The sequence below is a fragment of the Propithecus coquereli genome, unplaced genomic scaffold, assembly GCF_000956105.1.
Source record: "Propithecus coquereli isolate 6110/MARCELLA unplaced genomic scaffold, Pcoq_1.0 Scaffold111, whole genome shotgun sequence".
NCBI classification, from domain to species: domain Eukaryota; kingdom Metazoa; phylum Chordata; class Mammalia; order Primates; family Indriidae; genus Propithecus; species Propithecus coquereli.
The window spans coordinates 5,107,994-5,125,121 of NW_012135081.1; the positions used below are offsets into that span (position 1 = coordinate 5,107,994).

The 17,128-nt window shown below is 39.3% G+C and overlaps 1 protein-coding gene across 2 annotated transcripts in view; it reads left to right on the top strand.

Annotated features, from left to right (window-relative positions):
• The first annotated feature begins 13,536 nt into the window (after window positions 1-13,536).
• The window catches only part of NCKAP1L (NCK-associated protein 1-like), a 43,031-nt gene continuing 39,439 nt past the window's right edge, over window positions 13,537-17,128 (top strand). For both annotated transcript variants that reach the window (XM_012653861.1, XM_012653869.1), the window contains exons 1-3: window positions 13,537-13,720; window positions 14,820-14,930; window positions 15,622-15,714. In XM_012653861.1, coding sequence (XP_012509315.1) covers window positions 13,619-13,720; window positions 14,820-14,930; window positions 15,622-15,714 — 306 coding nt within the window. In that variant the 5' untranslated portion in view covers window positions 13,537-13,618. The remainder of the gene's footprint in view (window positions 13,721-14,819; window positions 14,931-15,621; window positions 15,715-17,128) is intronic.

Here is a 17,128-nt window from a genome sequence, read left to right on the forward strand (position 1 = left end):
AAATCTGTGGGCTAATGATTAGATAGATTTGTAAGCTAGAGATTGAAAAAACTCTTTGTTAGAAAAAGAGTTTTTTCAACTTTTAGGATTGAAGAATTCTGGTAGTCCTTGAGATTCTTTAGAAACTTTCAGTGTTTCAGAAATCCTAATGAAACTTAAACTTTTGCCCAACAAAAGACTAAAGTATTATATTTCTTTGTTTCTGGCTTAGATTTTGTCAAACTAAGTTCTGTTCTCTTATCTAATTATGATTTCTGATTGGTAGTTAATTGTATAATTAAAAATAGAAACATTATTCAATAAATGCAGTTGCAAATCTTTCAAAATGAGGGATCTATAGGGAACATAATAGGTGTTCTTATTGGTGAGGATAGATTGGGAAATATTGCTTTAGAGGAGGGTAAAAAGTTGGGGTTGGTTACAATTGCTCAGGCAAAGTAGCAGGGAGAGGTGGTGGGAGCCAATGAAAATGAATTTATGTTTAAAAAAGAGTTGCTGGTGGGAACTTGCCTAGAATGTCCAACATTCAGCTCTAGAAAGCTAAAGTACGATACAGGATGGACAAAAAAAAAACAGTAGTGATATTTTGTTTATCTACGCTTTAGATTTGTTCTGTGTCCTAATATGTAAGTTTTATAGATCATATTATTCTGTAATCCACATTGCCTTTTTTTTTTTTTGAGATAGGGTCTTGCTCTGTTGCCTTGGTTAGAGTGCAGTGGCATCATCATAGCCTCAGCCTCCTGAGTAGCTGGCTGGGACTGCAGGCACATGCCACCATAGCCAGCTAATTTTTCTATTTTTTGTAGAGACAGGGTCTCACTCTTGCTCAGGCTGGTCTTGAACTCCTAACCTCAAGCAATCCTACCACCTTGGCCTCCTAAAGTGCTAGGATTACAGGTGTGAACCACCACATTACCTCTAATAGTTACTAGTATACTTGAGAAATCTGTTCTCTGTGTTTTTCTTTGACCTATAGTTGTTCTTTTCTCCAGGACTTAGCAACAAACAGCTCCTCATATCCTTTCTGGTGCTGGCACCTAAGATGTAAATTATAAGCCAAAATTTGCAAACCAGTGTTAGTATTACTTTGAAAGGTTTAGTGAACCGATAGGCAAGGAAATGGAACCATCTTAAAAGATTGTTGACAAGATGGTAGAATAGCAGAATTATGCTAAAGAAACTTTACCTACTAAAAATTGTGTAAAGGACTGGCCTTACATAGAACGGTTCTAAAATTCCAATACTGCTATTCTTCGGATCTGTTATTTTAAGGAATGTCAAATGTTTAAATCCAAGATCATTTTCTTTGTGAAGCCGTCTTCTAACCTGTATCTGGGATTAAGTCCTTATATTTTCTTGTAACCTCCCTCCATGCTCCTACCTTCCCAGCACTTAAACTGTCCCTTATATCAGTGGTTTTCAAAGTGTCATACCCAGACCAGCAGCATCAGCATCACTTGGAGATTTGAGGCAATGCAAATTCTTGGGCCTTACTACAGACCTACTGAATCAGAAACTCTGGGGGGTGAGGTGTGGTACAGTCTGTGTTTTGACAAGCCCTCTAAGTGATATAAAAAAAAAAAAATTTTTTTTAGAGACAGGGTCTCACTCTGTTGCCTACGCTGGAGTACAGTGGCTACTCATAGGCACAATCCCACTACTGATCAGCACCAGAGTTTTGACCTGCTCTGTTTCTGACCTGTTCTGGTTCCTTCCTCCGTAGGCAACCTGGTGGTCCCCTGATCCCAGGAGGTCACCATATTGATCCTGAACTTAGTGTGGACACTCAATTGGCATAGTGCACTATGGCCCGGAACTCCTGAGTTCAAGCAATCGTCCTGCCTCAGCCACCTCGAGCCACCACGCCTGGCCCTCCAACTGTTATAATTTTGATATCCATGAAAGCTTAAGAACCATTGCCTCATACTGTAGTTGTCAACATTATTCTCCCATAATGGACCATGGCCACTACAGTTCTTTTTATTTTTTGAAATTGAGGTATGATTAACAAATTATATATATTTAAAGCATGCAACATGATGTTTTGGTATAAGTACACCTTGTGTAATTATTTCCACAATCAAGCTAATTAACAAATCTATTATCTGACATCATTACATTTTTTGTGTGCATATGGTGAGAATACTTAAGATCTACTCCCTTAGCAAATTTCAAGTATACAAATTCATTATTATAACTATATTTGCATTAGCTCTCTAGAACTCATTCATCTTATAACTGAATGTTTGTACCCTTTCATCAACATCATCCCATTTTCACCATGCCACTACAGTTCTTAAATAGTGTCACAAACATAGTAGATACTTGATTATTTGCCTTGAGAACACAGGTGTGTCAGGTGCGGCAGCATGTGCAAGACATCATCTGTCTTGTAAGTGAGTATGTGGGAAAAAGAGATTAAAGTATTTGAAGGTTTTTTTTTTTAACTTGTGTTATACCATAACTGCTTGGAAAGCTTACACAAAAAGGCCCATAAAGTATGGACCAATCACAGGAAAGATAAAGAGTGGAACTAATGCGATAGGTTTTGGTACATATCTAGGACATGAGTAATGGGCCTTTGACATTTTTTCCCCCATAGTTCATACCATGAATGTAAGGGTAGAAACCTTGAAACCTGATTTTCAGGAAGAAATTTTATAGCTGGAAATTCTTATTACTATTCCATAAATATAAATTGCCTTAACAGGACTTTTTGGAGAATATAAGAGAGGCTGGTTACCAAAGTTTTTGAAAGATTGATTTATTCTGATAGAAATATGTAGCCCAGAGTATTCTCTTTTTGCCCCATGATATCTATAAATTATAGATTCTCCACATTCAGTAACCTTGATTGTGGGCACAGGACTAGCACATAGTCAAGATCATACCTATCACAAAGCATCTTATAGTTTAACAATAATAAAGCAGAATGAAAGGTTATATGGAGACACAAGCCACCAGTTATGGGAGCATGGAGAAATTATTAAGACTTTGAAGAATCTAGGAGGGCTTTGAGGCAATTACTTTTTTTTTTTTTTTTAAAGTCTCACTCTTTTTGCCCGGGCTAGAGTGAGTGCCGTGGCATCAGCCTAGCTCACAGCAACCTCAAACTCCTGGGCTCAAGTGATCCTTCTGCCTCAGCCTCCCGAGTAGCTGGGACTACAGGCATGCGCCACCATGCCCGGCTAATTTTTCTATATATTTTTAGCTGGCCAATTAATTTCTTTCTAATTTTAGTAGAGGCGGGGTCTCACTCTTCCTCAGGCTGGTCTCGAACTCCTGAACTCAAACAATCCTCCCGCCTCGGCCTCCCAGAGTGCTAGGATTACAGGCGTGAGCCACCGCGCCAGGCTGAGGCAATTACTTTTAAGCTCTACTTTTTCTCCCCTGTAAGTTTATTTGATCTTTCTTGAAGCTTTGAACAAATTTTATGTTAGAAGCCAAAAAGTGATGTTTTAACTTCTATTTTTGCCTTCTTCCATGGGCCTCAAAACTTCTAAAAGATGTGAGTGGCTCTGGCACCCATATTTTGAATCATACAATTGCCTAGTATGTGATGTTTTATCTCTTAAGACTAGAGTAGCCAAGCTGGTTATTCTGGTTGTCCCAGGATAATTACTGATAGTGCCCCCTTTCATGCTCAAAAGTATCCTAGTTTGGAAGAAAAATTATGTGGTTACCCCAGTTAAGACTGCATGACCTTTTAGGGGAAGATTCTAGATATCTAAAATATGATAAAGGAAGACGTCTGATGATATTGGGCCATTTTTCCTATGGAAAATTCTTTTGTTTTTATAGTCTGGTATTAATACCAAAGAGTAAATTAAAAATTGAAAATATGTATAAGGCCTTAGTCAAGAGGTGAAATTAAGTCATATTTATATTATATAAATTTAAAGGAGAAAGTCAGTAGCCCTCCTTTGTACAGAATATAGTAGCAAGTAATAGATATTAAAAGTGACTAGTTTTATTTTCATTCTTCTGCTTTAACTGAACAAGAAAAAGATTTGAAAATAATCTAGAAAATATTTATGTGGGGATGAGCCTCCTAAGGACAGAAAACATTCATTTGCCTATAACTTGTACTTTTAATTGTAAATCGAAATACACCTGAACTAAACTAACACTAATACACTAATCACTAAACTAACAAAAAACCAATTGCCATTATTTTAAAAGGATTAGCTAGCTGCAATAAAAAACTACAGCTTAAGAGGAACTGATTTTGGCCTGTGATAAATTTGGTCTTGGTTCAGCTTAAACACCAAGTATTCTATTAGATGTACAGCACAAGACTAGTTGCATAGCAAGTACAAAGCAACACATGATTCTAAGTTCCTTCATGAAGATTTGTGGTATCGTTAAATAAAATTGTCTATATTTAACTGCCATGTTAGCAGTCACTAAAGAAGACAGGAAAGGTTTAAATGAGGTGAGGAATAAAAGTTGAATTTAAAAAAAAGCTAGAACAGGGATTTGAATGATTGAAGGGCAAGGGGTGACATTTAAAAATGAACAGAGTAAAAAAGAATAAGGCATGTGTAAGACATATTTAAGAGTAAATTGACTTTTTATAGATTTAGGAAGGTAGATCTGGAGCCACGTTCCAAACTCAGCTTCTCATGAAAACTGTATCTTTTAAGCATGGAAAATTTGCATAGAGAATTGATTGAAGAAAGTTGATCTGATGGTCATATACCAAGTGACTTGGAGAAAAAAATTGGAGGATGAAGAACCCAATTATGGAATAGCATTATAGCTCATATACTGACCACTGTATTTCCCCTACTAAGAAGGCAAGTAAGCAAATAAGCCCTCTAGCCTTTTAATTGACAAATGAGAATGTGAAAACAAGGAAGAATAAAGAAAAACAATGAAATTTGTCATAGGAAATACATTCTTTATTTAAATAAAAACCACGTCAAGATGCCAATAATAATAAGAGTTATTTTTTTATGATAAGAGTTATTACTTAAAACTTGACACTTAAGATTTTCCCGAGGTTTAAAAAAACAAAACAAAAATAAATCTTCTGTCTGCTGGCTCTTTCGTCCATGATTTCTCCATCAGTTTTTCTGACCTGTGAGGAAAAAGAGAAGATTGAAGTAGTGTTGTTTTGATAGCAAGTGTTTTTACGGCAGACCTAAGCTTGACATGTGTTAGTAGCATTTCAAATAGAGCTCTAAACAGCCCTTTCTCCAAAGTCTAATTTAAATCCATCAGGACTTTCCCTGCATTCTACTGTGGGTGGAAGAGGCACTTAGAATAGTAAATATGGTTTAATTTTTTTAAGAAGAAAAGTTTGTCTCAGACTCTTTAAAGGTTTAGAATATAACATAAGTGATGTTAGTTAAAACTATGATATTAGTTTTAAAAAGTTGTTTTTTACCTTTTCTCTAGGATTTATGGTTGTTAGGTTATTTATCATTCATAACCTCTTTTTTAGGTCTCTTGAGTCACTATAGGAAATGACCATAAGAGGAAAGTTAATTGGCAACCAGAACTGGAGAATTAGTCTGGATGACCAAGTATAGGAGATTAAAGTTACTGTATCAAACACAGTTAATATTACTAAGTGTCAGAGTAGGAATCATTGATTTTTTGCTAACTTCTGTTTTGTATAGTTCCTGTGCACCTTCCCTTTTCCCTGTGTATGTGTGGTGGGTAACTACATTAATGGCTCCTATAACTCTTGGATGTACCTTCAAGCTTATTTGGCTGGGCATCCTGACCTGGTTCATGTACAGTATGCTTATTCTTTCCCCTTCACAATTTTAGGAATTGGTCTTTTATTCTTTGGAAATCTTACACAGGATCAAAATGTATACACAAGTCCTTGATGGAATATCGTCCAAAGTGGAGTCATTGAGAAGGAATGGGAGTACTCAGAGCCCACCAACACAGATCTTTTAAGTTTATAATTGAAGCTTAGGCACCTGTCATGCCTGTGACCTGATGGCCATATCACTTTAAGAGTGCAACTTTAGGGCCAGGAGCAGTGGCTCTCTTCTGTAATCCCAGCACTTTGGGAGGCTGAGACAGGAGGATTGCTTGAGCCCAGGAGTTTGAGAACAGCCTGGGCGACACAGTGAGACCCTGTCTCTACGAAAAATAAAATTAGCTGGGTGTGGTGGTCTATGCCTGTAGTCCCAGCTACTCAGATTGCTTGAGCCCAGGAGTTAAGGCTATAGTAAATGTTATGACTGCACACTGTACTCCAGCCTGGGTGACAGAGTGAGATCCTCTCTCCAAAAAAAAAAAGAAGTCCAACTTGAAAGGTATTCTGCTTTCTATTCCAACAATGAAAAGTTGGTTTATCTTACCTTTCACAAACCAGCATTTTTGGAGCAGAGTCTCACTCTGTTGCCACCCAGGCTAGAGTGCCATGGAATCAACCTAGCTCACAGCAACCTCCAACTCCTGGGCCCAAGCGATCCTCCTGCCTCAGCCTCCTGAGTAGCTGGGACTACAGGCATGTGCTACCATGCCTGGCTAATTTTTTTCTATATATTTTTTAGTCGTCCAGCTAATTTCTTTCTATTTTTTAGTAGAGATGGGGTCTTGCTCTTGCTCAGGCTGGTTTCGAACTCCTGAGCTCAAACAATCCGCCCGCCTCGGCCTCCCAGAGAGCTAGGATTACAGGCGTGAGCCACCGTGCCCAGCCCACACACATACATCTTTATTTAATATTAATTAACCTTATGAGGTTGACTCTGAGACAGCCTTTTATAGATGAGGAAGTTGAGTTTGAGAAGTAATTTCCCTTAAGGACAGAGCAGATTGTTGAACCTAGATCTGACTGAAAGCTAGTGTCTCCATTATAACATGCTGCATCTTAGAGAAAGGATGTCACTTGAGATAAGATAAATCCCAACCTTTCAGATTACAAATTTCACTGTATACCAGTAACAATTTCTATGTTTAGGAAAGTGACCAGATATTGGTATCATAAGAAGAATCTTTTAACTGTTATAAATGAATTTAGATTTTAGTTAAACTCCTTTTTACTGGGCTGCCCCTCCATAGACAAGTGGTATTCTTAGATTTACTATTTTGATTGTTCTGATGAAGGGTTTTGTGGGAAGAGTTTTAAGACTTTATTACTCAGGGCTGTAGTACTTATTAGCTGCAGGGGTTAGGGTCCAGGCCTCAATTCATGACTATGTTAACTGTTTCACCCTTGCTCACCTATGTTCCAAACATCAGGGTCAGGAATCTGATTGGCAGCATTAGGAAGTTTTTCATTTGGTTCCAAACTTGGAGAAATAACCTTTGGAAAATTAAATGGCTCTGAAATAAAGCAGACTAGAAGTTAAAGAAGTAGAGTAGGAACTTCCTTTTGTTTTTTCTTTCTCTTTTTTGGCTAAGGGGCCACATGATAAGCATTATATTTGCAGTTAGCCATCTTTTTAGCTATCTTCAGATTTTTTTAGAAAGTTCTTGTTAGGTTTTTGCCTGTATTCCACCCTCCACTCCTTTCTGGAAATGCTGAAGAGATGCTATGTTCCAACATTAAGAACTGTCAGGTGCTACATATGGTCAGCAGCTTGTTTTTTTTTTTTGAACACTTTATAGTCTGACCTTATTTTATCCCTCTACTGATTTACAGTTCTTATCAGGAAAACTTACCTTTCTGCATGTTGCCAGGTGGTACCGTAACCTGCTGGGGGCTGGCATCCTGTGGTTTGGGTCATAAGGACACATTTCCAAGGATTCTGGTTCCATGAGGCCTAAATGGCAGGAACCGCAGATTGACAAAGAAAAGATTGACATTTAAGATTAGGTAGTCTTGACATAGAACTATTTTCTACTGTCAAAAGAAAAGTGGTGTGAAAGATATGGGTATCTAAAGTCTTACCTATGAAAGTTTTGAATAACTAAAGCGATCACCTAGGCCAGTTAGACAATAGAGGAAATTCACTGCTTCCATGCCTTGGAAGACTAAAAATTAACATTGTATGTATTTTTAGTCTTATAGGTTGTTTTAAATAGAATGTTTGGCTCATCAAATAGAGAGTTAAACAGCCAGGGATCCTTGGAAAACTCACAGTCCTGGGGTAAGATGAAGTTCCATACTGTAAGCTTGAGTGCTGAAGAAAGCAAGGCTGGGGAAGCTGGTTCCTTTACTGTTCAGCTTTGCTCCCTTCCATCCTTTCTCGAACTTACCCAAATTAAGCTCTTTACCGGGAAAGGACACTAATTGTCAGATAGTTCAGCATAGTCACTTTTGGGAAAAGGGAATCAGAAGAATGAACAGTATAATGTTCAAGTTCAGGCTACTGTTTAATTATTTTAGTTTTTAGAGACGGTCTAGCTCTGTTGCCCAGGCTGGAGTGCAGTTACTGTTCACAGGTGCAATTACAGTTCACTATAGACTCAAACTCCTGGGCTCAAGTGATCCTCCTGCCTTAGTCCTGTGGGTAGCTAGGACTACAGGTGCCTGCCACCATGTACAGCTTGAGCTTCTTTATAATTACCTGAGAATGTCAGTCTAAAATTTCTAAAGTTGTAGGAATTAACATATGAAGACTCCTAGAAGTGATCTAAGAATATACCATCTTAAATCTGCTGCATTTTACTGCCAATAGAAGGCCTACTTTCTTCTATGGCTAGCTGTCTTTAACTGTCCTAGCAGACATTCATTTTAAGGACTCCCAAGTTTCTAGGCAACAGCTACATCTGAGATTTCTGCAAAGCAGGGACAGTATAGTTTGATGGGGGGGGGTGGGAAGGGGAAGGAATAAGATCAAGGCAGACTGGCATAAGCAGGAGGGATAGAAAAGTGCCTTAGAATAGCCCATTTCAATTCTGCTTTGCGTCATGCCTAGGGCATAGACAAAGGGCATAGAGCTAGACTGTTAAATGTCAGATTTTCCTAAGGGCATTTTTGTGATTAAAGCCAGGGATTTAGACTCAGGTACATTTAAGAAACACAAGCCAGCATGGCTCTTTAAAGCTTTCACTGAATATTAATGATTATATTAGAACAAAGAACACTTATTTTAAAGTGAATTGGCTCTCTGGAAAATGAACGCTGTGATATAATTCACTATTGTATACAGTTATCTTTAGATTCTTAAAGATAATGCAAAAAGAGCTTTAATACCCAAATGTAATCTTCAGACAACCCCAAACCCTTATTTTAGCCGGCAGCCTAGAAAAGTATGAAGTTTGACCAGACTGATAAGGCTAGTCTTAATAAATGAAAACTGCTTCAGAATAGGCAGTGAGAATTGGTGACATTGGGTCATTCACCTAATCATTGATAGTTGAATATCCCATGTGGGGAGGCTAAGACTATAATGGAGGCCATTTGGTTTGATACATGTTAGATTTGACAAGAGTATTCCAACCTTGATGCTAGTCTAAAGGATTTTGAAACCTACCTTATTCTTTTTTTTTTCCAATCTTTTTTTAGTGGATTAATAAAATGTGGTATATGTAAACCATGGAGTACTATTCAGCTATAAGAAACAATGGTGATCTAGCACCTCTTGTATTTTCCTGGATAGAGCTGGAACCCATTCTACTAAGTGAAGTATCCAAAGAATGGAAAAATAAACACCACATGTACTCACCAGCAAATTGGTTTCACTGATCAACACCTAAGTGCACATATAGGAATAACATTTATCGGGCTACCTTATTCTTGAAGCAGTGTCTCGCAAGAATCTGACAGGAAATGTCACTTGAACAGGAAAACACTCCTTGGGCAAGGCAAAACAAGGCAAATAGCTGAAGTTTGAGGAGAGAGAAAGCACAATACTTTTCAGTCAAGTGATGTGAATCAACTTTCTGTTCAAGCTACTCAATTTCTTTCCTCCCACCATATGTTCCGTGATTTCTCAGAGGCTTGGAGGTTTTTGATGTCACAGTTAAGTCCTGGAGAAGTGGTTCTCAATCCTGGTTGTGCATGAGAATCACTGACTAGTTTTAAAGTGACAGATTCTTTGGTCCCACTCCAGAACTATTGGATCAGAATCTTCAAGAATGGGGTCTGGCCAACTGTGGCTTTAAAAGAGTTCCACAGGGGGTTCTGATCTGCAGCCAGAGTTATGAGGCCCTGCTTTGGGGATAAAATACCTTTAGAAGGGCTCCTCCAGTTTATAGGAGGAGCTGCCACTCCTCTAAGACTACCAGTTGGTACGACTAGTCCCATTTTTAAACTGACTTTTTTCTTTATGGGGTGTCAAATAGAATTCCACAGAAAGTGACATAACAAGCTCACTACATACTCAAAAATTTTACTTTATTGTTGGCATGCCTAATCCACAGTACCAGGTCTTCAGCCAAATGTTTACATACGCTGCATCATTTAATCACTTCCACAGTTGGATGAGGGATTACTACCATTTTATAGATTAGGAAACCCACTTAGTGGTAATAGATAGCCTAAAGTTACAAAGCTAGTGTTTGAATAGCATGATTAATATTATTTGAGGTAGTTAAAGCATTTTAAAGTAGCTGGTACATAGTAAAAATTATGTTACCACTTTTTAAATACAATAGCCCCATATAGGGGTTACTACCAATATCATCTTCATTTTAAAGACAGGGAAACTGGGTTAGAGCTGGTAAGTGAAAGAGTTGAGATGTGAACTCAAGATATCTTGCCCTAGAACCTGGGCTCTTAGTAACTAAGTCATAAGGCTCAGTCTACTGTACTCAACTACATTGGAGCCTAATTCTGTCCCATACCAAAGTGTAGGCTTTTCCCACATACCGAGTACAGGAGAATAAGTGTTTCCAGGCTCTAGCAATCTTTTGGTTCATCTGGGAAGGCAGTATAATATGAGGTGGGCAATTAAAGGTGGAACACGACTTGGATGTGAAGTATGTGGTAGATCAAGTGCTATAGGAGTTCAGCAAGGGCTGGACTTGGGACTATTGAGCTAGATCCTGAAGATTGAATCGGATTTGGGTCAGCGAGAGGGAAAGCATACTCAAGTGAAGTCAGAGATGCAGAAATGAATGTAGCACACTCACAGTAGGCTGAGAAGATGGTCCCTACCAGGTTGGGGAGAACATATTAAGGGACAGCAGAAAACAATACTGGCTTGGTATGGAGGGTCTTCAACCAAATTTTTGGGATAAGGGTAAGAAACGAAAGTGAGAAAGAGCCAGTAGAACTATACCAACCCTAATAAGGCTGATGCTATGCTGCTGCTCAGCTTCCCAAATGTTGGCCTCTTACTGCCTGCTTTAAATTCTCCTCCAGCAAGGTAAAAGGCCATTAGAAATCCCACAGATCTCTTTGATAACAGCAGGTGATTTAAATCTTTAGGGCTGGTGTGGCGTGGGGGCTCATGCCTGTAATCCTAGCACTCCGAGAGGCCAAGGTGGGAGGATTGCTTGAGGCTAGAAGTTTAAGACCAGCCTGAGCAACAGAGTGAGACTCCTGTCTCTACAGAAAATGGGAAAATTAGCCAGTTGTAGTGGCATGCACTGTAGTCCCAGCTACTCAGAAGGTTGAGACAGGAGGATCGCTTGAGCCCAGAAGTTTGAGGTTGCAGTGAACTATGATGACGTCATTGCACTCCAGCCTGGGCGACAGAGCGAGATGTATCTCAAAAATAAAAACAGGCCAGGCGCGGTGGCTCACGCTTGTAATCCTAGCACTCTGGGAGGCTGAGGCTGGAGGATCGCTTGAGCTCAGGAGTTTGAGACCAGCCTGAGCAAGAGCGAGACCCTGTCTCTACTAAAATTAGAAAGAAATTAGCTGGACAACTAAAAATATATAGAAAAATTTAGCCAGGCATGATGGCGCGTGTCTGTAGTCCCAGCTACTCAGGAGGCTGAGGCAGGAGGAACGCTTGAGCCCAGGAGTTTGAGGTTGTTGTGAGCTAGGCTAACGCCACAGCACTCACTCTAGCCCGGGCAACAGAGCGAGACTCTGTCTCAAAAAACAAACAAACAAACAAACAAAAACAACCTAAAAAACCCAAAACCAAAAAGAACCACCCAAATCTTTAGGGCCAACATCACGTTATTTCAGGCCCACAGCTTTCTAGGGACACAGTCCAGTAAATAAAATTCAAGGCAGATTCTATTTTCCAAAAATGCAAAATCTCTACTAGATGTGTTAGGTGTTGCCATCTAGCTGTTTCTTTAAAAAAAAAATACATTGTCTTGGGAGCAAACATGCCAAGTTCTTTAAACAGTGATGCTGATCAGCCCTGCCTATCTCCCCTCACTCCCATAGGATTTATTAGGACCATGAGAGCGCTGGATATGGAAAATGCGAATGATTGAAAACCGGAGGAAAGGCATTAGAAAGGAGGTGGAAATGAAGATAATTCTTTCTGATTTAGAATTTTTCCTGGGACTTTTGCTTTGTGCCTTGAAAGAAACTTGAAATGAGTGAAAATTTTCCTGAGTTAGGGGATCAAGACCTGGTTGGAATGGCAAGAATATTTTAGTGCTAAAATTCATTCACTCCTCTAAGATTTAAGGGCTATAATTACTTTCCTCTTGTTAATCAATTAATTTTGTTCTTCATGGGACCTATTTCCTATTTTAGTCTTATTAATTCAACAAATAAACCAGCATATTTACTGAGTAGCTACTGTGTCCAAGAGGTGTTATTCTAGATCAGTGTTTCTCAACATGTGTCCCCTGGACATTTGCACCAAAACCTCTCAGGGTGCTTATAAATGCAGACTTCTAGGCCCCACCACAGACGTACCTTCCAATCCTGAAATCTCAGGACAGGGATTGATCTCGGTTTCTTAAGCACCTCTAAATACCATTGTACTAGAGTAGAGGTTCTCAAACTCGAGTGTACATTGGAATCACGAGGAGGGCTTCTTTAACCACAGAGTGCTGGGACCCATCCCAGAGTTTTGGATTCAGTGGTCTGGGGTGGGTCCTGAGAATTTGCATCTCTAACAAGCTTCCAGGTGATGCTGTTGCTGCTGGATCACTGTGCTAGAGCATTGGGAAGGATATAAAGAAGTATTAGATATAATTCCTCTCATTAAAGAGTGTATGATATAGTTGGGAGAGAAAAGACATACATTTAATATAACAAGGAATAAAATAATACATTTGATAATATATAGTGAAGTACAATACTTGACATTGAATGGGGTAGTTAGGAAGAGATGGGATTTGATCTGGGTCCTAAAAGATGATGAGGTCTAAGGTTCGGTAGAAAATAATACAGGCATTCTTGATGGGGGGATAAAAAGAGGGAAAGTATAGAGGTGTATGGGGGTGTGGGGCGGTAGATCCTTGTTTATCTGGCATAGAGCTTTGTATAGGACACTTGTGGAGGCATGAGACCAAAACGGTTAGTGCCAGTCTGTGAAGAGTCTTGAAAGCCTATCCCTCTCCCCAGCCTCCACCCACGTCACAGCCAAACTAGAAGTGCTGTACAGCCAGAAAGAGGAAGTCTCCCCTGCTGAGTGTGCAAGAGGAAGCGCAAGAAGGCTCTGAGGGCTTGTGAACCATAATGACTGATTTCACCCATAAGCCAATGACAGAGGCAACGGAAGACCAGTGCACCAACCAGGCTGAGTCCCTCCACCCAGAGGGTGTCACCACCCAAGCTGAAAGTGTTTAGGGAGATCAGGCATTGCTGTCTGGATGCTCCTCTCTCTCAGTGGCCATCATGTCTTTGACATCTGCTTATCAGCATAAATTTGCAGAGAAGCTCACTATCCTGAATGATCGGGGTCAGGGGGTTCTCATCCGGATGTATAACATCAAGAAGGTAAGCATGAGCAACGAGAACCAGTACTAATTATTCTCGCAACAGTAGGGCAGGGAGCCCTGAGGTGGGCAGGGAACCCTGAGACGGATAGGTCCAGCAGTTAGACCCCATCCTCTTTTCCACTGCTTTAACAGGCCTTGTCAGTCACTGCGATTATATAGGCCAGCCGGTTCCGGAAGGCAGTAGAGGAGCTCCTTTCCAGGGCTTCCCCTTTCTAGGTATGAGTCTCACCCCGATGAGAGCATCTGCTTTCTGCTGGGGCTGGGGGCAGGGATAGGAGTGTTGGGGGAATAATTGTGTTCTGAGTGATTTGGATAAAGCTCTGGTGTCTAGAATTCTGGGTTTTATTATTTATTGCTGATCTCCCATACTCTGACGAGATCTGAAGCTGGGTCTCTGGCAAAAACTTTTCCACTTTAGAGAAGTATTTCTCTAAAAGGAAAAAAGAAAGATAGATATTTAGATAAAAAAGGGTAGTTGTCTTCTGAGGGACTTAGTCTGGGGCAATTTATGCTGTGACTGTGTGTATCTGCGTGTTCAGAAGAGGAGCTGTGCAATCGGGAGAAGCTCATGGCGAGAGGTGGGCTAGGGGCTGGCAAGCCATAGGAAGTAAAGAGGTAAAGACGGTGTTTTCCTGGAAGAGAAGGTAGGGGACTTGGGGGAAGGAACTTTAAAATAAATCACCAAAAACATGGTTTCTCTGTCTCCATGACTCCTACAAATGCCCTTTGGGATAAGATACTTATGTAATGGACCAAATTGTGACACTGAGTCTTGCACAAAGTCTAACTCCTGAGCAGTTGCTTTTCTCACTCCTTCTGGCTGCAGTTGAGGGGCGGGGAAACAGCTTCCTCTTTGTGCTGGGGCCAAGCAGACATCAAGCTTTACCCAGTGAGACAAAATGCTCAGGTTGTATTTAGCTCCTTGATAGTTGGCTCAGTGTCTTGGAATTTATTCCCAACCTACTCTCATGCTTTTGTATAACTAATTCCCAGATTGCCTTTTCCTAAGAGAGCTTTGAGGTTGAATGATGCAGGGAAGAGGTATGTTTCTGAGGGGCAGGAGGAACGGTTGAAATATGTGTGATTTTTCCGTGCAGACTTGTGCAGACCCCAAATCCAAGCCACCTTTCTTACTGGAAAAGTCCATGGAGTCATCTTTGAAGTACATCAACAAGAAATTTCCCAACATAGATGTCCGAAACAGCACGGTGAGAACTCTGTCCTCCTCCTTGCCTGTCTCTGAAATAACTCTCTACTGGGATGGCTGGGATTCTTTTCTTTTGACTGCCTCTCTTCAAACTTGGCAGGGGATGGAGCAACCACAGGGCTTCAGGTTGTTGTAGAGCTTTAGGTCTTGAGAATTTTGAGATAAGATGGGATTCTTCCAGGGTAAACTGGAGCAAAGCGTTGCCCATTTCTCCATTGCAAGATTCAGGAGAACACATTTTTTGTACAGGAAGTCAGTCAGCTCTCTCAACCCGATAGGGTGCATGTATTTTATTGTTGTTCCTGTTTCACACTCAGTGTTTTCTTGCTACTTGTCTTAGAATTTTGCATCTAGTGGGATATCACTTCTTCCTTATTAAGTATTAGCCCTCAATTTCTCATCCATCTTACCTATAGCATCTTCTCATTCTGCTTCTTTTGACTTTGATATAAATAGTAAACCTCTTCGGCTGAAAGGGTCTTTGAAATATCCTCTCACGCAACCATCTGGCCTAGATAGAGAATCTCCTTTGTTTAAAGACTTGCAGAGCATCGGAGAGTTTCCATCTTCTTCTGTCAGTGTATTTCAACCCTCTTTAAGAATATTTTAGTTATAACCTCTGTTGTTTTTGAGTTACTTTGATCAATTGTCTTCTATTTTGCATTTTTCATTTTGTCTTGTGTTTCTTTCAGCAACATTTAGGACCAGTACATCGTGAAAAAACTGAAATAATTAGATTCCTCACTAACTACTACCAGTCATTTGTGGATGTCATGGAATTTCGGGTGAGCTCTCCCTATCCTAGGTCCCTAATGTAGGCATGGTCTTTCAGAGGCTATTCCTTCTTTAGTAAATGTTCATATGTGTTGCTTAATACAAATTCTTGAAAAAATGAGATGTAATGATATGGAAAGATATCTAAGTTGTATTGTTAAATGAAAGCAAATTGCAGAATAGCATGTGGCACATCATACTTTTATTTTAAAAGATATATAAGCTTGTATATGCATAGTGTTAGCATATATGTAAGAAATACTTGGAGTATTGTACATTAAACTGTTAAAAATAACTATCTTTGGAGATGGATTATGGTTGGCTTCAATTTACTAAGCTATACTTTTTTCCCCCAATTTAAAAAATTGTGCTAAAATACACAAATAAATAAAATAAAACCTATCTTAACCACTTTTAAGTGTACAGTTCAGTGATACTAAATAAATTCATAATGTGCAACTATCTTTTCATCTTGTGAAACTGAAACTCTCTACCCTCTAAACAATAACTCCCGTTTACCACTCCCTTCAGCCCCTGGCAAACACCATTCTACTTTCTGTTTCTATGATTTTGACTACTCTAAGTACCTCATGTAAGTAGAATAATAAGTATTTGTATTTTTATGACTAGCGTATTTCACTTAGCATAATATTTTCAAGGTTCATCCATGTTGTATCATATTGCAGAATTTCTTTCCTTTTTAAGGCTGAATAATATTTCATTGTATGGATATACTACATTTTGCTTATCCATTCATGTATTGATGGACACTTGGGTTGCTTTCACATTTTAACTATTGGGAATGATGCTACTATGAACATGAGTATACAAATATCTTTTTGAGACCCTATTTTCAGTTCTTTTGGGTGTATACCCAGAAGTGGAATTGCTGGATTGTATAATTCTATTTTTAACTTTTTGAGGAACTGCCATACTGTTTTCCATACTGTACCATTTTACATTCCCACCAACAGTGCCCAGGGGCTATACTTCCTCCACATCCTCACCAACAATTGTTATTTTCTGTTTTTTTTGATAGTAGCCATCCTACTGGGTGTGAAGTGTTATCTCGTTGTAGTTTTGATTTGCATTTTGCTAATGATTAATGATGTTGAACATTTTTTCTCATACGCTTATTGGCCATTTGTCTGTCTTCTTGGCCACTTGTCTGTCTTCTTTGTAGAAATGTCTGTTTCACATCCTTTGCCTATCTTGAAATTGGGTTGCTTTTTCTTGTTGAGTTTTAGGAGTTCTCCATACAGGTTGAATATTACTTATCCAAAATGCTTGGGACCAGAAGTATTTTGTATTTCGCATGTTTTTGGATTTTGTAATATTTGCATTATATGGCTGTATATCCCTCATTCGAAAATTCTAAATCTGAAATGCTCCAATGAGCACATCCTTTGAGTGTCAGATTGGCAC